Genomic DNA, 24,659 nt, shown 5'->3' on the forward strand with positions numbered 1-24,659 from the left:
ACCTCCAGGATGCCCCCTCCTGGAATCGCACGTCCTGGCCTGGGGCTCTAGCCTGCGTGACACAAGCTGGGCATGCTGGCGGGCAGGTGTGAAAGGAAAGGAAGCCACACCACATGTGCCATAGCAGCCCCAGCAGAGAGGCCAGCATGGAGGCTGAGCTCTCCAGGGGAATGCTGCAGATCCCTGCTGGCAAGGCAGGGAGCGGGGGCACCCATATTGCAGGCAGCTAAAGGTCTTGCTTCCCCAGACTGTGGTTCCAAACCCGACACTGAGTTACATGAAAGAGAATCCGGAGCATGGGGCCGGGAAGCCCTGCCACTCCCTGCTACCCTGCAACACCTCCACTCTTCCTCTAATTCCTACCTGCGCTTCCTCCCACTGGCGCCTGCGCGTCGCCTTTAGCCAGGCTCCCGTTAAATAGCCCATGAAAGAGAAATCATTCAGATGTGCATTTCTCCAGGCCGGCACCCAGCAGTCGCCGGCTTCATTATGAGCAGGGCAGTTTGGCTGGTGAGCAAATGCACGGAGGAGCCTTAGGCAAAGTAAAACTTCACTGAAGCATGGCAGCTCGGCAGCCGAGGTGGGGGAAGGCTGGCGCCTCCCCTCCGCGTTCTCGTCCCGCGTTCTCTCGGGGGACAGCAAACGAGATGGCATGTGGATCACTCCATCTGAACGGATGGAGTTTAAACTTCCCCCTCCAGACACCATGCTGAGGAAAGACATTAGCCCGGGAAGCAGTGGGGAGAGCAGGCCGTTGTCTGGCGAAAAACACAAGGGAGCTCTCCGAGGGAGGGGCAGGGGTCAGAGATGGAGAGGAGCGAGACTGGGCCGCAGACCACGGCTTCAAAGGTGGTTAGAAAACCCAGAGCCAGGGGCACGGTGCCGGATCGGCTCTGCAGATCAGTCAGCAGGCGACTGGGCAATACGGGCTGCCACTCCAAGCCAGGGATCAGTTAGCACCACAAAGAACCGGAGCAGCCAGGGAGAATCAAAGCAGTGGATCCGGGTTATCAGAATGAGACGAGGAAAACAGGGGCCATGTAACCGGCCTGCAGTGATGGAGAGAGCGTGTGTGTGTGCACGCCAGGCTCCCCCCGCCCCGGCCCCCAGTTGCTGTGACTGCCACAGAGCCCACAAGCGGGTACGAGATGGCTGGATCTCCCCTGACCCTGCCCACGTGCTCCCTGCCATCCCGTGCCCAGTGCGGGCGGCTGCGCACTCAGATCTGTGCCAGCACGGACTGATCTAGCAGCCGTGGGGTCAGAGGCTCCCCCCATGCCCACCTCCTGCCAACGCTGCCCCTGCAACACCTCCCCCACAACCCTCCATTGGCTTCCATCCTGCCCCCTCCCTGTGGCTGCCTCAGCTCCTTGGAGAGACTCTCACCTTCTGCCCCAGCACCTCCCTCTTACCTGCCTCAGCCTGGCCACTCCGGCCCTCCAGCCTCCCTGGGCCGCGGCTCCAGCAGCATCAGGGGACCGACCATCCCCCTTCACGGGCGCCGGCAAGGCTGCTCCAATGGGTTGCGGCACATTTCCCAGGCCACAGTCCCCCTGAGGGATGGGCGACGGCACAGACCCACGAGCTGGCTGAAGACCCACCACCCAGACAGAGCTCTGTCCGCAGGCCCGGAGCTGGGCACCACAGAGAAGAGAGGGCAGCTGGGGGCGGCACAGGGAGGGGACAGTATAAGGCCTGGCTGGGGGCCTGCTAAGGGCTCTCGCTAAAGGACTGAGAGGTCTGCCAGTGGGCACAGCAGCAGCATCAGTCAGTGTGTGGGACAGCAGGAGATGCCCCTATTCCGCACTGCCCAGGGTACTGCAAAATGCCACTACCTGTCTCTGCAGGGTCCTTAGTCTGCCAGTCCCAACTCTAGGCCACGGCTAAGCCCACCGATAAGCCCGGCCTCTCCAGCTCCCTGGGAAGCAGCCACCCATGGCCAGGCCACCCAGAGCATGTCACTCAGGGCATTTGGCCTCCCGTGCAGGGGGTGCAGCCTGATGCAGACAGGTGGCTTTCCCCCGCACCCTCACCGTCCCTGGCCTGAGTTCCAAGCCGCTCGGGGCATGGAATGCATGGGGAAGCCAGCCCTAGATTTGTGCCTGGGGGCCATGGACAGGCTGCCCCAGACGGGCCTGGGGTTTGGTGCCACCTGGACCTGGGACACAAAAGACATCACTGAGCTTTATTCCTAGGATCCTGACCCTGACCCATAGGGAGGGACCTGGCCCCAGAACCCCAACCCCAGCTATGGGAACTGCTCCCCTTTGGGACTTGCCCCATGCCCTACGAACAATATAAACTCCCTACAGCTGCAAGGGGCAGCGCGTTCCCCATGTGATCCCGTACCCAACATCCACTGTTCACAGCATGAGCACGGCTCTCAAGGTGCACCCATGCCCCAGGCCTCTCTCACACACGGGTGCAGACCAAGGAAGTACAGAGCCAGTGCAACCCCCCAGCATTTGCATGTGCAAAGCAGGGACCTGTATCTACAGATGCATCTTACGGGAAGGGGAGACAAGAAAATGCATCTGCAAATTGGGGAGCTCTTGGTAAGTTTGGCCTGCAGCTCCGCCCTATGGAGATCGACACTTTTTCAAAGCTGTTCCTCAGAGTCCCAAAACCCTGAGCATCTGCACCTGAGTTTTGTGCGTGTTGCCCCCAGCTGCTCCCTGAGCTGAGAATTAGCCAGAGGGATACAAGGAGCAGGAGCAGGGTCAGGAGTTAGCAGTGGGCAAGTCTGCTCTGTGCATGCAGCATCCGGGCTATGGAGGCCCTGCCCAAAGAGACAGGGGAACAGATGCAGCCCCTTGGGGAGTGGACCCCGGGTTGATTCTGTGCAGGGGACTGATGGACGCTTCGTGCTAATTCTACCCATCACCCGCAAGAGAAAAACACCTGCTAAGGATTTAAGAAGGAGGGTGAGATGGAAACGGCTCTGCTCCTGCCGCAGATCCGATCCTCACTAGCCAGAGCGGGAGGAGAAGGCCCTCGTGGCTTGCTCCCTGTCCTGCCCTCGCGGCTGCCTTCTGGGCACAAGGCACTTGTGGATCAGTGCTGATCCCAGGCCAGGCACTTGGCAGACAGGGATGTGCTCCCGGAGCCGACGGGCCTGCACTCTAGCCAGGCCCCGGGCAAACGCAGCAGAGAGAGCAGGCCGCATGGCAGTTTGGGGAGAGTAGGAGCCACTCCTTGGGGAGGAGGGCAGGGGAAGTGGAGTGCTTCTCGGAGGAGGGTTGGAGGGGACAGCAGAGGCATGGGGAAGTACCCTACAATCCACTCACACCCCAGGGGGGTCACCAATCTCATTCTCCACAGTGTTGTTCCCTGGAGTCTGGGGACAGTCGCAGTGAACGTTACAAGGGTGTCTCCTGGGTCCCCACCTCTGGATCCGTGCTGCTGCTTACTGGGAACCCTAGACAGGCCAGGCCCAACCCCCTGGATCCAAACACTTGCTGGCCAATCCGACCTGGCTCTGAAACCCGCAGCTGGGCACCCTCAGGACTGGGCTGGATCCCAGCAGGGAAGCCAGAAGCAGCTTCTGACCCAAATCTAAGGCCCGTCGGTACTGTATGGAACATGTGGGAGGAAGGCACAGCCCTGGGCACCTGCACCTTGCACGGAAGAGTTAACAGCAGGGGCCAGCTCTGTACCAGCCAGCCAGGGGATGGTTGCCCACCGGGGGTGCGGGGTGAGCCCCAGCCCTTGCCCAGAGCTCAGTGACACAGGTTGTGCTGCCCCCCAGCACTCCCCCTCCGAACCCCGTGCGTCACAACAAGGGAACGGCTCTGAGGGCCATGTCCTACCAACCCCAGCCAGTGAGCACCTGCTTAGCACCACCACCGTGAGGCTCAGCACTGCCCCCTGATGGCACCTGGGCAGCTCCTTCAATTCAATTCAGTGACAATTCAATGAGGTCAGGAAAAAAAAGCACCCGCTGCCAGCTCCCCCGCCCTGCCGAGCGAGAGGCGCCTGCCAGACAGTTTATGTGACAGGTTTAGGGCTGGCAGGATTTATGGAACACTTGGGCTGCGGGAGAAACAGGCTGGCACGGAGACAAGCAAACAGGCCCCAGCATCAGCTGCCTCGGGCTGCACTGGCACGAGAGGCAGGCACCAGGGCCCAGGAAGGGATGGAGGCAGAGGGACAGGGCGGCGGCTGGGGCTTGGCCGACATGGCAAGGTTGGTCCGGCGTCGCTGTCGGGGAGGAGTGCGGAAAAGCTGTCACCCCCAACCTGACAGAGCTGTGCTGGCAGCACCCCAGGGCAGAGCGGGGAGCCTAGCCCAAAAGACCATTTGCCGGTCTAGCTTATTCCATTCAGGCAGGTGGGTTAAGTTCTGGCCAATATAAGCTGCATTTCCAGGGGGGCAAAGCTCTTCCAGCCAAGCCTCCAGGGTCGGCAAGGCAAGGTGGCCTCAGAGGCCTTGACGGGGGAGGGGATGGGGCATAATGGGGCAAATCTCACATGACCACAACCTCCCGCAGCCCTTGAACAGCTTCCCGGCCCGGCTACAGCCCACAGCCTTCAAACCCAGCTGTGGGGTTGGTGCAGGGAGCTGGCAGGACGGAGCTCCGTAGCGCATGTCCGTCTGTGCCATGGAGTGCCACACGGCTTGCCGGAGGCCCCCGTTCCACCCCACAGGTGCTGGGCACTGTGCCGTGGCGAGGGAAAGCCACACGGGGGCCCAGCCAGAAGAGAGGGGGTGGGCAGCGGGGCTGGGGACAGCAGGAGGGGAGGGCTCTGGTTTATGCTGGCTGCTCTATACAGCAGATGCTGCTTTCAGAGCTGAGCTTCCCACAGAGCAGAGTCATCTGTGTGTGGCGAGCGAGCAGTAACGGCAGCCACAGCTCTCCCTGCACCTTGTCCTCACAGCTGGGATCGGAGCGCCCCCAGCCCAAGCCCAAGGGCACAGACCCCCTGGGCACAGAGCTGGGCTCTGCAGCTGTCCCGGCCTCCCGCTGGATCTGGGTTAATATCGGGAAGGGGCTTTAAGTGGGGGCGGGGAGAGGGCAGGTAACAGAGTGTCAGAGCAGGCCTTGGATTGGCTTTGAATAATGGGGACGCGTCCAGAGGCGAGGGTGATGGGCAGTAACTCCTTTCTCTACAACTGTATTGCTGGCCTTGCAGGATCTGTGGATCCCTTTGCCTCAGCCTCTTGTGCCCAGAGCATCGTGTCCTTGCCCTGCCGTAGTCCTGAGGGAGCACAGGGCTCCCTGTCCCAAAGACACAGACAGACGCTGCACTCAGACGCAGGGCCTGCTCCTGAACACCCGCAACCCTGGCTCCTGCAGCCTCCTAGGCTCCCGCTTCCAGGCAGTCACCCCATTGGCCTGCACAGGCGCTGCCAAGCAGCCCATCCAGACCTGGCTCGCATGAAACCACGGCCCTGAGCCCCTGAGAGATCACAGCAGCAGGGCTGTTAGCCCCGGCAAGTAACATTCTGCCCACCCAGTATCCACCTTCAGCTTCAGTGAGACAAACGCTTCTTCCCTCCTTGTCCCAAACTACTGCACAGAGCATTGCTGCCTGCTGTTAACCAGCTGCAGCAACCCAGCCCTGAGGCGGCTGCATCTCAGCACTGGGTAGGTGATCCCCACCCCAGAGGTGGCTGCATCTCAGCACTGGGTGGGCAACCCCCATATACAAAACTGCTGTATTTCATTCTAGAGGTGACTGCAAGGGGGTGAGGAAATCCTTGTGCAACATCAGCTGTGTTCCGCCCCAGAGGTGGCTGCATTTCAGTACCGGGTAAGTGACCCTTACATAAAGGGCTGTTACATTCCACCCCAGAGAAGGTTGCATTTCAGCACAGAGTGACATGATCCCTGTATATCCCTTAACCGAGCCTCACTGGGGGGCACTGGGAGTCTTGATTCAGGTTTGTAAAGCGCTTTGCGATCCGGGGGTGAAAGGTGCTCGAGAAGAGCAGAGTAACGCCATCACAGCACACCATGTCTGACACCCTCCCTAAGTGGGTGCTGTGCATGGCGCTGGAGAGGGAAATCCCGGCCTGACCCCCATTGTCAATCACTCAGCTTCATCCTGAAGCCTGGGGTTCCTTGGAGTGAGCTGCTGCGAGTACCTGGGGTCAGCTCCGGCGCCAGGCGAGGATCTCAGGTTTGCTCTGAGCGGGGCTGGGCGAGGGGTCTGTCTCAGGCACACCTCCCCAGGCCACAAGCGCCAACTTTTGTTGGTGCCGGTGGGTGCTCGCGCCCCCACTGCCCCTTGCCCCATCTTGATTCCGCTCCCTCCCTGCCCCTATTGGACCCCTCCCCAAATCCCCGCCCCAGCCCCGCCTCTTCCCCGAGCGAGCGTGCCATGTTCCTCCTCCTCCTCCCAGCTGTTTCGTGGTGCAAGCGCTGGGAGGGATGGGGGAGAAGCAGGACGCGGCGGCTTGCGCAGGGGAGGAGGCAGAGGTCAGCTGGGGCAGGGGAGCTGCCAGGGGATGCAGAGCACCCACCAATTTTTCCCAGCCCCTGAGCACCCACGGAGTCGGCACCTATGCCCCAGGTGTCATTTCAAGGGCCCCTCTCCCGGCTCCTCTCTTACCTCTGGGTTCCTCTGCCTGTTTGGCCAGTTTGCGCAGGGCAGCAGCGAAGCTGGAGGAAGGCGCTGACTGGACTGACAAGGAGCTGTTGGTCGCCGGGCTGCCATTGGGCACAAGGGAGCCGTTGAGAGGAGAAGGGGTCAGGGGGCTGACGGTGGCCGTGGTCCGGGTCGCGGTGGAGAGCATTCCTAGTGAAGGTGACTTTGGCTCATGGCTCATGCCTGAAACAACGAAAAGAACAATCCAGATCACCGGGAGACAGGCGCCCGAGTGACGAGAGAGTCGCTACCGCACACAGGGACAGAGCCCGGGGCAGACGACAGCAGTCAAGAGCCTGGCATGGACACCGGCCCCCGGGCAGCCACCCACCCCCAGCACCCACACAGGGCTTGCCTGCCGCAGATCTCAAAGCGCTATGCAAAGGCAGTGCCCCCATTTACTGAGGGGGAGACGAGGGACAGGGAAGGGGACATGACTGCCCTGAAGTTGCCCACAATTGAAGCCAAGTCTCCCAGCTCCCTGGTCACCAGTCACGGCTGCCCAATGCTCAGCAAGGCCAGCCCTGGGCGGTAGTGGGGGAACGGGTGTCTCTCTTAAGGGAGCTGCCGAGACCTGCACCCGGCGGTTGCCCAGCAGGGCTGGGAGCCTCCTCTCTCTCCTGGTCTCGGCTGCAGATGCCCCCGCTTGCGCCCCGAAACTTGGATCAGCTGAAGGGGGCAACCAAGTACAACCACCACAGCTCACCATCCACCCAGGCCACCTGCCTCCCCGGTCTCTCTGGATGCTACACGACGCTCCCACTCTGGCATCTGAGCATCTCCCACTTGAGTTACCCTCCCAATGCCCCCCTCCAGAGAGGCACACAGCCCCCATCTGAGAGAGACGACGGGCCCGGGGCCCAGAGCTCGTGAGGTTTCTAACTTCCCTGGGAACCTAGGGAAAGCGACTCAGCCAAGAAACCTGTGGTGGGGCCAGGAATTGAACCCAGACCCCACCTCAATCCCCCTTGAGTGCTCCACCCACTGGACCATCTTTTCCACCCACACAGAACTGCATCAAAGACTCCATACGTCAACAGCGTCCCAGCTCCAAAAGCAGCCCGCCTGCCACTTCAATATCAATACAAGCCCAGCTGACCCAGTGCGTTACGAGCGCTCGACCCTTCCCTGACGCTGCGGATCCCCAGGAGGAGACCGCCTTATGAACGAGCCCATCTGGGGGATGTCGCGGGCAGCCTTGCGAGGGGAAGGGGGAAGAGGCAGAAACTGATGCCAGCCAGGTTCCAAAGAAAGCAAGAGGAGAGGCAGCAGCGGGCGGACAACTGGGGCCAGATCCCAAACATGGACGTCTTGGAAGAAGGCCTGATCTGCTAGAACAGGAGCTGTTGGATTTTCAGTCCTTTTCCCGAAATCCAACAGGAGGGAAGGGAATCAGAGACAACAAAAATAGTGAATCTAAGCTCTCATTTCCCCATCCCACCGGGACTCACGAGATCGGACACTGAGCAAGCAACTGGGCTTCCCCCTTCGGCTCCGTGCGAAAGGGGAGAGGGGGAGAGAAATAGACTGAGGATTTCAGCTGAAGGCGAGAAAGTCTTTGAAACCCTCCTACCTGATGAGCCCAACCGCCCCTGGCCTGTGGAGTCACACGGCGCCAGGCACACAAAGCATGGCCCTTTCTCCCATCCCTGCCTCCGAAACACAGCCCCCATGAAAGAGGCAGGTCCAGAACAATGAATCAAACGCCCGGCCCCCAGGTCAGCCGGGCCCCTTTCCTGCAAAGGAGAGAGTAGAGAATCAAAGAGCTTACAGAGCGCAGGCTGGCAGGTGACTCCCGGCTTCCGTCAGCTGGGGGTTGCGGGGCACGGGGGCTTTGGGTTTAATTTCTGCAGCCCGTGATGGATTATAAAAGAGAGCGGTGCTCAGGGAAACCCCATTCTTCCCAGCGAGCGCTTGGAGCTTATCGAACAAAGCAACGGCACACAGACACTGTTCCCCACAGAAAACAGGCTGACACTCTCGGGCGAACAGCTGCCGCGAAGTCACATGGCCCCAGCTGATCTGTAATATCCAGGGCCGCTTTTAGATAACAGTGGTGTTTTGTCAGCGCGGCACCCAGCAGCAGGCCCTATTGAGCACGTCTGAAGCAGCATTGATCCAGGCGTTTGACCCCTCCGTGTCCTCCGCTCTGTTGCTAAAGGCAGAAGAGGGAGAGAGAGGGAGAAAGCCAGGAGCAGGCTGAGCCGCTGCACTCACCCGAGTCTGCGAGGGCTGAGCAAAAATTAGCCCGAGCTGTACCGCCAATTGCTCAGCCAGACGCAGGGGCTGGGGGCCCTCAGCCGGGGCCTCGCAGCTGCCGCTCGGAAGCAGCGCACGGGGAAAGGTCGCTCCAGGGGGCTGGCTGGCTGTCCCCCCACATTGACACCCTGCGAGCTGGGAGTCCATCACCCGCCCCCATCATCCTGCTCCAGGCTTCTCGCTCAGCTGGGAATGAATGGACTCAATATAGTTTAGGAAAGAGGGAGGGCCATGGCTGTCAGGCAGTTCTGCCAATGCCCCTCAGTCCCGACCCGCAGCCCCTGCTAGTCCAGCCCTGGGCTCCCCCAGTACCCACAGAGCTCTGCCAATGCCCCTCAATTCAAACCCACAACCCCTGTACCATCCCAGGTCTGGGCAGAAATTGCCCATCAGGCTTCACATGGTCTAAAAATTGTTTTGTGGCAGAACAAACATCCCCTCACACTCATTGCCCCCGCACCCCAAGCCAGGTGAGAATCCAGGGTTATGGGGGTGAGGGGCCTGGGACCATTGCAGAGAGGATGGGAACACCGACAGCCAGGAGCACTTTCTGAAGTCCTGCCCCACTGGACACCTTCCCAGCCCTGCACCAGCAACACCAAACCGCCCCTTTCACTGAGCACTCCCCCGCACCCATGCCGGGTCCCCCTGCACCTTGGCGCCAGCCGTGCATCGCCAGGAACGGGCGCTCCCGTCACACCAACCAGCAACTCAACAGCACCAGCACCGCATCTCCTTCCTGTATCCCAGTCACCTGCACCAATGGGGGGCTGGGCCCTCATCCCCCAGCTCACGGCCTCCCTTGCCTGCCCAAGGCACTATCTCCAGCCACATGGCACAACCCTCCCCTGCTGCAGAGCAGCCACCAGCCACCACAGGTCCCAGAGACAGGGCAGAGCCACGCAACCCCTGCAGCCGGGACATGCCACCATCACCCACCCTCCCTTCCCGCCAGCAGAACATTCCTAGCCCGTGGGGCCGCCCCTGCGCTGCAGTGTCACTGTGGACACTGGGGCCCATGTGGCCCGTGCTGACCTTCCTCTGGCCCATTTGCCGCTGCACGAGTCTCAGGGAGTGACGTTCTGATTTGCTTTGTGACCCAGCACCTCCCCCCACACCACAGCGTCTTGCCTTAGCACTTGGGACAGGGCTTGGCTCACCTGCCAGCAACAGGGCACCAGGACGATCTGCAAGGGGAGGACAGCCGGGGTAACTGGGTGAGCTCAGAGCCAGGCAGGCTCTTGCCAGCTTGTGCCAGGCCCCGTTTGCCCAGGAATGGGCAGGGCCGGGGCATAGGTTCTGCTGCCTGGCGTCCAAGGAATGATCCATCAGAGCCGCCCATGAATGCTGTTCACTGCAGTCAGACCTGCTCTGCCAGCTGCTCTTGCGGGCTGTAGCTCCAGCCAGAGCTCTGGGTTCAAACGGGGCTGTGGGGTGTTACTGCGGCACCTGACAGAACTGGTTTGTTGCAGCACTCCCTGGGGGAAGTTCTCTGGCCCTTTTGGGGCTGGGCAGGGATCAGACTAGACAGTCAGAATGACGGGAGGCTGGCCAGGGCTCCAAGTGCCAGGACAGCTACTGCCACCTTCCTGCACTCAGAACAGACCGGAGAGCACCGGAAAGCCCACATCAGCGCAGCGTGTGTCGCCTCACAACTATCTCCTCTGGGCTCTATGCCCCACGCTGCTGTCCCTGCATTGGGGGCACCCCCAGGAAAGCAGTATGTCTGCCTCTCCCGGGCATGGAGATGGCCAAGCAGGAGAGGGTTCCCCCCAAATCACCTCAATCCACAGCTCCCCCATCATCCCCCCCTGCCCTGGCACCTTCCATGGGACTTCTCCAACCTGGGAATCTTCCACACAGAGCGGGGACCTCTCGCCTGGCTCCTATCTGCTGTGGCCACTGGAGCCAGGACCTTCCCCCTCCACTGGAGGCCCAGCCAGAGCTCTGCCGCAGAGGGGCTGGGCGCGAAGGGGGCCAGGTGGCAGCGAGGGCACAAAGGGTGGGTGGCTGCGCTTTGTCCCAGCTGCCTGGCGACGCCTCGCCCCTTGGCCCAGCTCCGGGGTTGAGTTGTCTCCATCTGCGGAAGGCCCCATCTAATGAAGCCTCTTGGGCACTAAACGCCCAGGCTCCGGGGGATACAGCCCAACCGACGGGACCAGGGAGCCCAGAGAAACCGGCAGCTCCAGACCCAGGGTGGGAATGGGAGCCGGACCCAGCCTCTTAGCATGTTCCCCACGCAGTCTCGGCAAGGCCTGGCTCAGCGCCTTTCCCCACTCGTCGCAATCCCCAGACCGCACCTCAGGCTCCCACGCGGGCGGGCTGTCTGAGCTGGAAGGGCCTGTCTCCACTACCGCCAGCCTGAGGCCTGGTTTCGTTGCAGCTGAGCCTGGGCTATCACCTGAGGCACTAGCAGGCTCCGTAAAGGTGACCCTCCGTAAAGGAAACCCTGGAGCTTGTGCCATTCTGCCCTTCTCTGTGCCGGAGAGCAGGCTAGTTCTTCACACAGGCTCCTCTCCTCAGAAATCTCCGGCACGGCAAACCGGGCTGCCCTTGGCGAGCAGCCCGTGCGTCTCCGAGCACTTGGGCTGAGGGGTCAGGGAGCGATCTTTAGCCAAGACTTCCTTTCTCCAGCATGCTCGCTGACCACTGCAGTAAGATGTGTGTCAAGGGCCAAGCACTCAGGTGCAGCGCTAAACCAACGGCCGCCCAGGTCACCACAGACTCTCCCCAACTGGACAGGAGGCGAATTTCTAACGTAAAAACCACACAAACACCCTTTCCAGCCTCCTTTCCTCCCCACCGCCCCGTCCTCTGCAGCTCCTCACTGCCCCATGTGATGGAGCCGTACTGCAGTGAGAAAACAACTGCACCGCGAGCAGGTCTCCCGGCACCGTGCCCTGCACAAGGGGCCTACGTGTGCATTGAACAGGGATGCTTGAGAAGGCAAGAACTAGCGCAGGAGCAGCTGCTGCACGGCTGCGGGGAGACGGGGAAGAGGCAGGGAGAAAGCCAAGCACTTGAGCAGTCCGATTCCTGGGGAAGATGGAAGGGGAGGGCGGCGGTTCTGGAGTGTCACTCAGCATTTATTAATCTTTGGCCCCGGCGGCCTCGAGAGACACCCAGCGAGCCCGAGCTCTCTGCCTCTCCCCTCGCCTCTGCCCTCATTATACAGGCATTTATTAACTTCTGCGCTCTCAGCCATTGACTGGAGTCTTGTCTACATGATCAGCTCATGTAAATTCATTATCCTAACAGCTGGGAATAAAACCCTGCCTGAGCGGGAAGGGAGCTGTTGGATGAGGGCTGTGGGGGCAGCGTGTGCCAGGCAAGGGGTCTCCTGCCTTTTATTGCACCTGCTTGAGCCAGCGGGAGTGGGCAGTGGAGGAGGCAGAGGGGCTGCAGCCCTGAAATGTCTGTTCTAAACCACCATGCAGCAAGTCAAGCAGCAGCTCTTTGGCGCTCTAGGCCCACGAACCATCCCAGTGCCATCCCTTCCCTAAAGCCATCGCCCATCACCACAGCCTATGTGGGGGCTTCACACCGAGCCAGGCTGCAGAGCCGGCAGACAGTCACCAAAGCCCAAAGCATTTAGACTTCTAAGATCCATCGTGAGCGGCGGGGGTGCCCGATGGCCTGCATGGTACATGTTTGGTGGGTCCCATGCCACGGCAGACACCCCTGAGCGCATCTCAGCAGAGAAGCCCGAGCCAGCTTGGAGCCAAGCCCCCTCTCTCGGGAGCAGACAGCCACTGTCCAGGCTGTCCTTGTCGCGTTTCTAATGAAGCTGCCCGTCTCCAGGGCTGGCAAATTGCTCCAGTGCCCCTCCCCGGCGAGGCCACGCTCACACACAAGCTGATAAGGGAGGCACCAATGAGAACTCCTGGGCCCTGGTGCTAACTCAACCCAGTCTCTGTGTCTTCTCAGGCCCAATGGGGCGAATGCCATGGACTCACCTCGGCAGGGTGCTTTGAGATCCGTGAGCATTACGGCTCCAGCTGCCACATCCCTCCTTCCTGCAAGGCACCCCAGCGATAAGGAGCCTGGATGGATTAATCAGTAACTCCCTCATTCACACACCCTGGAGCCTTGCTGCACACCAGGAGCTGGGCCAGCTGTCCCAGGGCACCAGCCCACAGAAAGCAAGCCTCTTCTCCTCCAGTAATTATGGCATCTGTATCCCGCCACACCCCCCCTGCCCAATAAATGGTTCAAGAAGCATTACTAATCAGCACTCTGCCTGCCTCCTGCCGATTCCATAATTACTCCTTCCTTTCATCCCAGGCTCTGCGCAGACACCAGACCTCGGGCCTGCTGCCTCGCTGCTCTGTAATTACAAGCTAATAGCTTCAATGAATTTTCTGCTGGGCCCAGTTCAAGCACCAATCCCGCCCCTTCCCCCTTGATGACCCCCCTTGGGGTAATTACACCCTGGAATGCCTGGCGCAGCAGGCCTCTGCATTTCCTCACAGGAGCTCACTGGCGGCCTGAATTACCTAATCACCCCGCTCGGTAATTCTTCATTACCGGAGAAAGAAATGTTTGTGAACAAATAAAGGACGCCCAAGAGCTGGGTGCACTGGGCTTTCCCCGCCCCCGCAAGCTGAACCTCCCCGAGCCCCCCCTTCCCACCCTCATACCCCTCTCCCAGGGGAGAGGCACACAGAGCAGGCATCATCCCCCTCCAGTAGGGGGCAGCAGGACAGACGCACACAGAGCAGGTATCATCCCCCTCCAGCAGGGGGCAGGAGGACGGACAGACAGACAGAGCAGGGCTCACCCCTCCAGCTGGAGGCTGCAGACACACATACAGCATGTGATGATCAGCTGATCTCTGCAGCCGCATAATAAATTCCTTGTTGCCTTTGGCTTGTTCCAAGCTCACTGGCAAAGCAGCAATTTCTCCAAAGAGCTGGGCAGGAAGGGATTCCCCCTGGAGGGGGAGGGAAGAAGGGCAGTGGAGCAGTGGGGGTTTAACGCCTTGGCTTTCGTCCCACAGAGACCTTGGGGTTTGGAGGGGAGGAACGTGAGAATCCGGGGGCTGGAAAAGACCAATTTCCAGGGGTCAATGTCTCGGAGGCCTTGCCCCGGCAACCTGAGCCAGGTTACACCAGGGCCAACTGCCACGACTGAGTGCAGTGCTGATGCAGCTCCCTGGGGCGCGGTGACCTCCTGCACGCACGGCCCTAGGGATCTCCTCTGAACTGGGACCTTACCCTCCACCCCTGCAATAAGGAGAATCCCCAAGCACCAGTAACACAGTGAAGCACAGGAGATGCCAAAGCCATCCCTGGAAGCCAAGCGGTTCCGCAGAGGAAGACAAGCGCTGCCCGTTCATGCAAGCTGCTCTTTGTATGTCCAGGCACACGGCGACTCACTCCTCAGCAGGACAGACACTGGCACGCAGTGCATACCACATCTGTGTGGAAGGGCTGGGAGCGTGTCCGTCTAGGGCTGGGCTCTTGTCTGCCTGTCCACACGGGTGCCTGTGTACACGGGGGTCTGTTGCTGTCTATATGGGTCTGAGTTCACATGGATCTGTGTGGACTTGGGTGTGCACACAGGGCACATCTGCACAGCCCTTGTGATGCCTAACACTGTGGGTTTTGCACACATCTTGGCTGGCACATGCCAGTGGGTGGGGCTCACACAGTCTCATGACATCTATCCCCAGGTTCAGCTGGACCCTCAGGCTTCTCTGAGCCCGTAACCTCAACCGAGTCACAGGCTCCAGCCCTGGGGCCCTGGAGTGTCATTCTGTGTGGGGTTGGACCTAGGTCCATTTACTAATAATTTCTATGGAGATCCCAGAGCTGAGGCTGGAAATGCTTCAGATCCCAACTCGGCAGCCCTAGCGCTATCCAGCAATGTGGGCAGCACGCATCCCTGCCTAACGGCTTGCGGGAGATCCCGAGATCCGCCAGCCACTTGCCAACTTGCTTGGAGAGTGGCTGCACCCCCTAACTACACAGCATGGTCATGGCTTGCCAACACCGGGCAGGGGAAGGGTGCTGTCCAGAAGGGTTTTCTCTGCAAAGGACGCCCTGATCCTTTCAGGAGATGCCATGCAGAGACCATGTGCTCCCCCAAGGCACGCAACATATCCACGGAGGGGCTCTGGTCTGCAGAGAAACAGGAGGGGCTGTGGCAAAGCATTTTCTGCAAGGGGTCCTTGCCTCTGCCATTCATTTCCCCGGCCCCCGCCATGGTCTAACAGAGCCCCCATCTGTTGCTTTCCCAAGCCCTCTCTATCACCCCAGGCTTTCCCGGATGCACACACATCTCTGAACCCCCTAGAAAGGGGCAGAAGACCTGCTGTGCAGCCAGCATTTTGCTTCTCAGCCCTCCCCACTCAAAGGCCTGGTGCCCCACATTCTGGTGCAAGAAGAGAGGCACGTGGCCAGCTCGACAGAGGTACCAGCCCCGTTAAGAAAGAGCGGCCAGCTCACAGCATCAGTACAGGACAGACAGGTCAGGAGATCAATCCCTTTCATTGCCACCCACCCCGCCCGCAGGGGAAAGTCGGGGCTCCTTTTACAGGAACTAAGGATGACAAGGAGGGAGGATGGCTGGAGCCTGTCAAAAGGTCTCCCTCCTTCCCCACCAAGGCCAATCTCCCTCCGAATCACGAGAGCGTATCATGGAGAGTTGTTTAGGCAGGAAAAGTTTCTCTCTGGGGTTTCCCCACCTTAATTAAGGATAGTTCTGCCCCCCCACCCCGCACCCCACTCAGCCAGCCCCAAGGCGCAGCCTGAGCCGCAAGCTGCTAAAAGCAGCATCAAATATTCAAGAGACAATTTGGTGTTAAGAACTCAGGGCGGAGCAGGCGTGGAGAGAAAGTTCCCACCTTGACCCCAGGGGAGGGGAGAATTCCTCTCTGCTTAGCTCTCCCCTTCCCCCCTCCATTAACTCATCCGCAGAGATCAGCCGACAAGGCACAAGACCAGCGCATCTGAGCCCTCCCAGATCTTAGCCAAGGGATGGAGCGGGAGGGAATCCCACCTCTGAGCCTTGTGTGGGACCTGGGGCCGCATTGTTTCCCCGTCAACTGTGCTTGGGGGTGTCACCTGTTCCCTAGAGTATCTGTGCCCCCGCCACGCACACCCCTGGCCCCCAGATATAGAGTGCAACTTCTGGGTGGCTGGTACTTAGCCTTCGTCTACATGTAAAAATGAGACTGACCTAGCAATGCCGCCTAGGGGTGTGAAAAAGTCACACTCCGAGCGTCGGAGTTAAGCTGACCTAGCCCCCAGTGCAGACATGGCTCCGTCAATGGAAGAGTTCTTCCATCAGCCTAGCCACCACCACTGCGGGAGACTGATTACATGCACTGACGGAAAACCCCCCTCCGGTGGCGTAGGAAGTGGCTATGCTACCATGCTCCAGAGGCACAGCTGCAGACAGCGTCTCAGTCAAAACCAGGGCTCCAGCCGGTACGTTAGTGTCAGTTTCTAAACAGGACTAGATCCAAATTCCCAGGCCAGAAGGGACCACTGTGATCGCCTAGTCTGATCTCCTGCATAGCGCGGGCCAGAGCGCGGCCCTGAATTAATTCCTACCTCAATCACAACAGATCTTTTAGGAGAAAACATCCAGTCTTGATTTAAAAATTCCCACCGTGGGAGAATCTGCCACAAGCCTCTGTCAGCTATGCCAATGATTAGTTACCCTCATTCTTACAAATTCAAACCTTGCACCTAGTCTGAATTTGGCTAGCTTCAACTTCCAACCACTGGATCTTGTTAGACCGTGTCTTCCCAACTGCAGAGCCCATTATTAAATATTTGTAGGTACCTACAGACTATGATCAAGTCACTCCTTCACCGTCTCTTTGTTATGCCAAACAGGTTGAGTCTATCATTAGAAGGCAGGTTTTCTAATCCTTTAATCATTCTCATGGCTCTTCTCTGAGCCCTCGCCAATTTACCTGCATCTTCCCTGAACCGTGACCACCAGAGCTGGACACAGGATTCCAGCAGCGGCTGGACCAGTGCCAAACAGAGGTAATACCCTCTCCCCACTTCTAGCTGAGATTCCTCTTTACACATCCAATGATTGGAACTGCAAGGCTATCCAATACAATCAGAGTTTTCAGCAGCTTAACTGGAATTGTGTTGTAACCAAGCTCTGAACCAGTTCTGCTACTTGGTCCCCAGCGTTGCAGACAGAGTCTAAAGATCTCAAGGTCGGAGGTGTTAATACCAATGCTCTGGCCTGACTCCAACTCAGGCAATGACGTTTGGCCTACCTAAATTCCTTCCCAGCAGTTTCAACCAGTGGCCATATCCTTCTCAGTGCCCTGGACTGCTGTGCAACTTTGCTGTGCACTACGGTACAACTGCTGTTCCCCACACCAGAGGTGGCTGCCTTTCAGCGGTGAGGCAACATACATCTACACTACGTTACTTGTACCAGCTCTTGCTCCTGCATTAGTCAGCTGCAAAACTCCATGTGCACAGGTTTGGGGCTCTTCATCAGATCAGACATATCCTGAGTCCTCTAGGTGCAGAAATTGTGGATCTGGTGTTCCCTCCCAAGGCAGGAGGTGATACGCTCTGAGGCGCTCCCAGGATCTCCGGGTGCAGACAATTTAGAGGCAAGGAATGCTCCAGGGTCGTATACAGGTACAAAGTGGAAGCAACAGGATGAAATGAAGGAAACGGGAATTTAAGGCGAGTATCAGGAAAATCTTGACTGATGCCTCAGGCAGTATGAGGGAAGAGGTGGCAGGTCCAGTGCTTCAGACTTTTAAATCCACACTAAGAGCAGGGGAATCTGCTGTCAGCAAATTCTGCACCAGCTGAATGACAAGTAATTCACTAGGAATTCTAAAAAGAAAAGGAGTACTTGTGGCACCTTAGAGACTAACAAATTTATTAGAGCATAAGCTTTCGTGAGCTACAGCTCACTTCATCGGATGCATTTGGTGGAAAAAACAGAGGAGAGATTTATATACACACACACAGAGAACATGATCTCTGTGTGTGTGTATATAAATCTCTCCTCTGTTTTTTCCACCAAATGCATCCGATGAAGTGAGCTGTAGCTCACGAAAGCTTATGCTCTAATAAATTTGTTAGTCTCTAAGGTGCCACAAGTACTCCTTTTCTTTTTGCGAATACAGACTAACACGGCTGCTACTCTGAAACTAGGAATTCTAGTAATTCTCTTCCATCCCCATCTATTCATTTCTATACCATTGTTATGGAGCTGGATTTCCCTTGGCTCAGTAAGATACTCTGGTCTGGATTCTGATCTCCCACTGGCATAAATCTGGAGTAACTCTGCATTCACCCCCTGCCAGCGAGACCAGAATCTGGCCCAGTAATTTTAACGAGGTTTTGCATCCCCATCCATCAGCCTGTCTGCTGGCCTGGTACCCACCTGTGCCATATTACTTGGTGCTAGATGGCATCAGGAGCTCTTTGGCCCAATCCATTATTTCTGTGGTAAGAGAGGTGCTAGCGAGTGAAAGGTGCTGTTTGATCCCAGGGTTTACATGCAACGAGAGAGATCTGGATAATGGCAGCTGCTGGGGATAAATGATCCTGAGATAAATAGCAGCAGGTAGCTGAAGGATCCCACACAACAGCACCAGGACTGGGCAGCAGCTCTACCGGGAAGACCAATTAGGAACTATATACATTAACACCTAGACTTGACAGGGCGTTGATCACTCATGGATCTCAAGTTTCAGAGTAGCAGCCATGTTAGTCTGTATCCACAAAAAGAAAAGGAGTACTTGTGGTACCTTAGAGACTAACAAATTTATTTCAGCATAAGTTTCGTGAGCAACAGCTCACTTCATCGGATGCATGCAGTGGAAAATACAGTGGGGAGATTTTATATACACAGAGAACATGAAACAATGGGTGTTATCATATAGATTGTAATGAGAGTGATCAGGTAAGGTGAGCTATTACCAGCAGGAGAGTACTTTTCTTTTCACAGATCTCAAAGCACTCTACCAGGGAGGTCAGCGTGATTTGACAGGTGGGGAACGGCGTTGCAAAGAGGTGAAAGCCCCGATTCCCAGAAGTATATAGACTCCGAACTCAGTGGGAAATCAATGGGAGCGAAATACCTACAGACCTCTGAGGATCTGTGAAGCACAGCAAGTCAGATGCCAAGTTGAGAACAGACCCCATGCCTCCCAAAGCCAGTTCTGTACCCTGCCCCCGGGATTACACCCCGTCAGGTGCTTTCCGGCCACATGTGTAGGCTGTGCACTGCCCTTTACCTCCTGTAGAGGGGGAGTTCCTCCTATGGGAACGGGCAGGATCTGTACCCTACCCACAGGGCCTGCGGTCAGTGGGGCCTGGGGGGCTTACCCCATGCCTGGTCAGGCCCTCGCACTCTGTAGGTCTCCCTCTCACGGCAAGCCCAGTGCGTTCGAGATCGCAGCACGCACCAGGGCACCTCCGCTCAACGAGGCGACCGAGATACGGATCGGCCTGCATGTACAATGGGACTGATCCTCATGGAGAACGGGTCCATCAGTGGCTACTAGCCAAGATGTCAGGGACGCAAGCCCATGCCCTGGCTGTCTCTACGCCTCAGGGTCTGGGCGACAGGATGGATCACTGGATACATTTTGCCTTGTTCTGTTCATTCCCTCTGAAACATCTGGCATTGGGCAGTCGGAAGACAGGATACTGGGCTAGATGAACTATTGGTCTGACCCAGTATGGCCATTCTTATGGTCTTAACTCTGGGCCTAAATCTAGCCAGCCAACCCCTTCATCCCTGGGGAGTGGCTGATCCCCGTCTGTTAGCCTGGCGGCTGCCCGGGCCCTGCTCACACCAAGGGACCTGCTCTGTCTCACTGGCACATGCTGTGTTTGGACCCTGCCCCATGTGGCCCGGCTGAGGCAGCCCTGGGTTGGCCTCACAGGAGTTGTATTTGCACGGGGGAGCACAAGCCCCCCACCCCTGGATTCAGCCAGCTCTGTTCTTAGCAGTCTGGGCAGGGATGAGCAGGTGCTTCCATTTGTACAAACAGCCCCCGCCACAGCCTCCGGTTGTGATCCTAGAGCTGCCTCCTCCTCACCCACAGAGCGCCCTCAGAGCACCACATGAGAGCCAGCCCCGGCTAGGAGCCTCTCGAGATGCAAGCCACCTGCAGCGGAAAGCCCGCTCGCTGCTGCTGCATGTGCTGAGCCCCGGACTGAACCCTCACCTGCAGAGTCGGAGGGTGGCTATGGGGAGCAGCTCGGTCAAGGTTCAGCCCGACTTCTAGGGCGTCCAAGAGCAGAGGGTTTCATTCGCCCGCCGCTGACGCCCATCGGATTCACTCAGAGCGGCTGCTCCGAGAGCACCGGCCTTAGCACCGTTAAGCCGCGGCCGACTTGTCTGTGTGCTCGGGGCGGGGCCCGGGAGCCAGGATTCCTGGGGCCCGACACCGATGCTCTCCGTTACCTCAGCCTGAAATAGCCCACAGGGCCAGGGTTCAGTTTCAGCCTCCGTGAGGCTGGGGGCTGGGTACTTCCTCTGCGGGGGCGCTCCCGCGGGGTCGCATTACAGTACGGGGATGAGGGAGCGCGGCCCCCCACGCGTGGGTCAGTGGAGCTCCTGGCTCTTTAGAAAGGGCCTAGACACTGGACGGGTGTGCCCAGCGCAGCTGCTTGGTGCCTCTCAGGGGACAGTCACAAGCAGCCATCGGAACGGGCTCGCCCAGTGGCTTAGGGGAAAGGTCCTTTTAAGAGAAAGCAGCAGCAGAAAAGCCCTGGCAGGGTTTCAAATGCCAAGTTTGGGTTTGCAAGCTCCAGCCATCAACATGATCCTTCCCCAGACTTCCATTGAACTCAAACAGCCGAGAGCAAACAAAGGAGCGCGGCAGCAGTCATCAAAGGGGGAAACTCTCCCATATCCAGCCCAGCCCTTAACCTGAATTCTTCTGACTAAGCAGGATGGCGACATGTCCACTCAACCCTGGAGAGGGAGGCACAGGGAGAGGGACTGATGACTGGTGGGATTGAAAGCTTTAATTTTTAATGCGCCCATCACTGCTGTATCTGGACGTGTGACATACATTAGCAATGCCACCGGGGCCAATCCATCTGGGGGGTAACTGCACCAGTTCTGTGGGGGAAGGTTGTACCAGGCAGGAATCTGGCCTTTCACGTCCATCTGTTTTTACTCCCAGTACCTCACTCGCCACACAGAGACCCTACAATGTAGGGAGGAGACGGGCTGTCATCTTCGGCTCCCCAACCTTTGCTCTAGAGCAGCAGATGCAAAATCCACTTAGGCTGTCTACAGCAGGCAATCCAAACAGCCACACTGCTTGTAAACCCCGTTCCCATCCCCCTCCACACACCACAAAACAAACACCACAAGACTCAGCACAATCCAAACAGCCTCTTTGTTCAGGCTCTGGCTCGATTTCTCCAAACTTCCAGAGAGCAGGATCCCTCGGCACCCAACCATGTGGCTCTCTGTGACAATAACACTTGGCTTGGAGTACCCGCCCCCCACCACTCCCCAAAAATCAGCACCTCTGAGTTCGTCAGCAGCCAACTTCACAGCTGTTCGTTAGCGCTATAATGGGCTGAACCGAACCAGCCCAGATCCAAACCTTCCTGGAATGTTGGGAACATTTCAGACCCAGATCTGGAGCCAAACCTCTACGGGCCACACCTGCCTCCAGGCAATCCTAAATCATGGAGCATGAAAGACAATAGGACAGATTCAAGGCCATGGCTGAGGAATTACAGAGCTTTCCGACACTGTCACTAATAGAAGTGTAGATCTCTCTCTCTCTCTCTCTCTCACACACACACACACCACTCTTTTTCCACCAAATGCATCCGATGAAGTGAGCTGTAGCTCACGAAAGCTTATGCTCTAATAAATTTGTTAGTCTCTAAGGTGCCACAAGTACTCCTTTTCTTTTTACACACCACTCTCTCTCTCTCTCTCTCTCTCTCTCTCTCTCTCTCTCTCTCATTAACTGAAGTGTAGATCTCTCTCACACACACGCACCCTCTCCCAGGCTCCTTCTTCCATCAGGTTTTGGATCCCTGCAAGACGTCCCCCAGGGAACTAAGGATCCCCACCAAAGGCAGGGCTAGAGAAAACAATCCCTTGTGAGTTTTGCGCGTTAAAGCTACCCTGTTTTGGCCAGCTGCCCTGGCACATGCTAGGGTTTGCAGGGTCAGGAGAAGCCTGTGGTACCCAAGGAAGGGGTACATTGGAGATAGCCGAACGGAGAGAGAAGCCCCCCGCTCACCTTTCATGGCAGGGCAGCGTCCCAGAACTGGCCCGTTCTCCTGCCGTGGCCCCACCTATCTGCTCTGCAGCTCTTGTGAGATGTCCCGCGTGGGGAGGTGGAGCTTCCTGTTTGGGGACACCTGCTGCTGCAGGACACACCCAGGCCAAATGGTTTCACTTCTCCTGCCCACTCCAGCTGGTGCCTGGGGCACATTTTTCCCTGTAGGCTGCCCTGTGCTGCGGAACAGGGCTGGTTGGTTCTGATCCCAGCTATGCCCCTGGAAGCCGGAGTAATGCCCCTGCCTCCTATGGCTTCGCCCTGCTGGGGGTGAGGCAGGATCAGCGCTGGAAAAAGGGGTGAGGGATTAAAATCACAGAAATGTCGGGCTGGAAGGGACCTCGAGAAGTCACCACGTCGTGCCCCCTGCACTGAGGCAGGACCAGTAAACTAGACCAATGCCCTTGCGTAGGGTGGGACAACAGGGAAAGACACAGGATCCTGCTTACGATGCAGACAGGACTCTGGGAGGCAGATGCATCTTCCCCTGTAGTTCTCAAACTGGCCAGGCAAGAGCAGGCTACTGATTCCGCTTGTCGAGCTACCCGGCCTCCTGCCACTAAAAGGCCCCTCCCCATCCTCATAATGCACCTGGCTTTACCAAAACCGTGCATGGGATGAGTGGGGACAGAGCGATTCCTTCCTGACCCCCAGTGCAATCAGCCCCTGCCCTGAAGCTTAAGAGTGGATCTCTTTTATCTGCCTCTCACTATGTCAGCTGAACCCTTACAGTTTCAGAGGTGCAAGTACTCCAGAGAATTGACAGCACATCTCAGTTGCTTTGATAGGCAGCCATGAATCCAAGAGTGTTTGGGGGAGGGGATACAGCCTGGCTTAGTAGATGGATTCAGGTCAAGGCTCCTGGCACCTCTCTTTGCCTCTGGCCTCATGGGAGGCTTAACGAGCATTGTCTGTAAGTGCGCTGAGACCCTCTGATAAAGGGGTCACAGAGCAGCCAGCCCTTCTCAGGTGGGACCCTCGCTCCGGCTTGTTGCTGGGAAGCCGTGCAGCAGCTAAGGAAGCCAGCACCAGATGGCCACATGGCTCTTTCAGTCCAGCAGGCAACCAGAGACAGGAGGCCCGATCTGACACCTTCCCCCCCCCCCCCCCGCAGCAGTGGGGAAGTTCGGGTCCAGTTGAACTGCCGCCTGGTCTGGTACCCCACCCGGCTTCCTGGCCCTGGAGCTGCAGAGCAGCAGGTGGGTCAGCGAAGGCGAGGGGAAGGCGGTCTCCCCACCCCCCTTCGGGAAGCGGTGGAGGATTTGGCAGCGACTCCGCTCCCTGCTGCCCTGGCACAGTCCTACACGCCCGGCTCCTGGCACCGGAGAGCAAACAGGATTGTCAAAGATAGCGTGGAGGCCGGGAGAGTGATGAAAACCTAGTCCCTGTGCTAGGGATGAATACTGATGGGGGAGGCCCTGGACGGGGGCGGGGGCTGATTTATTCCTCCCTCTGTCTCCCCTTGCCAGCTCTGCAGCATCCCATCCGTGGGAGCCCCATCTTGCCTGGGACAGCTGCCTGGTTCAGTGCCCATAGATCTCTGCCCACGGGGCATCGCTGAGGCGGGCGCCACGCTCCCTGCCTCCAGCTCTGACGTGGGGCTGGGAGCTGGGCACTTGCCATCCTCCCTCCATCTGTTGCTGATGATGCCGATGGATTTTTTGGCATGGGCAGCCTCCCCGACAGCGAGAGCAGAACCAGCCTGCCTGCCTGCCTGGTATGGCTAGAGATAAATACCATACCGACAGCAGCCGTGGGGCAGGAGGGAATGATATCGAGGCTGGCACCACAGGGCGATTGCAGGAGGCTGGGGTGGTGACATGGGGAAGAGGGTGTTCGGGAAAGACTGGCGTTGCAAGAGGCTGGCACGGATGGAGAGGCACAAGATGGAGATCTTTGTCAGTTCACCCCAGAAATGCAGCTCAGGGCCCCGGTGCAGAAAGATCACACGCCACTCCTGCCCACCCCGACAGGAGAAGCAAAACACTCCATGGTCAAAGGAGAGGGGCCAAACTGAAGGGCTCTGGCTGGCCAAAATCTGGGCTAAGCTGGTGCAGGCCTGATCCTGAGAGGCGCTGAGCACCCACAATGCCCTGTGGCTGCTGCTAAGTGGACCAGGGACATCCCGACGTGCCATTGCTGGTGGGGGGACACGTGTGGCTGGCAGCAGGGCAGGGCTGGGGAGACCAGCAGAGGACAGAGAGACAGGCACTGCACCTAGCAAAACTCTGCATAACCGTGCCCCAGCGGGCGGCGTCAGATCCCCTTCAGAGCTCAGCACAGGACAACTGCATGTCATGGGCCGGATACAGCCGTGGGGGCCGAGTCACACCAGGGCTTAGTTAGTCCCATTACCCGCCAGGGAGATTTCAGCCTAGGCCCCTGAAAGCCAGGCTGGGGGCGGGGGACTGAGCTCCCCCAGCTGGAGCGCGGAGTCTCAGGATGCCAGGTGAGGCTAGGGGTCGGGGGCGCTGCTCAGGGCGCACGGGTTCCATGCAGTAGCAGCGGGGGTCAGAATCCAGGGGCCCAGCTCTGAATGC

General features: G+C 58.3%; 1 protein-coding gene across 9 annotated transcripts in view; it reads right to left on the minus strand.

Annotated features, from left to right (window-relative positions):
- Positions 1–24,659, minus strand: part of GSE1 (Gse1 coiled-coil protein) — a 359,568-nt gene that overhangs the window by 47,658 nt on the left and 287,251 nt on the right. For all 9 annotated transcript variants that reach the window (XM_038368956.2, XM_038368953.2, XM_038368955.2 and 6 more), the window contains one exon: positions 6,555–6,773. In XM_038368956.2, coding sequence (XP_038224884.1) covers positions 6,555–6,773 — 219 coding nt within the window. The remainder of the gene's footprint in view (positions 1–6,554; positions 6,774–24,659) is intronic.

Source organism: Dermochelys coriacea, chromosome 12 (genome assembly GCF_009764565.3).
Source record: "Dermochelys coriacea isolate rDerCor1 chromosome 12, rDerCor1.pri.v4, whole genome shotgun sequence".
Taxonomy (NCBI): domain Eukaryota; kingdom Metazoa; phylum Chordata; order Testudines; family Dermochelyidae; genus Dermochelys; species Dermochelys coriacea.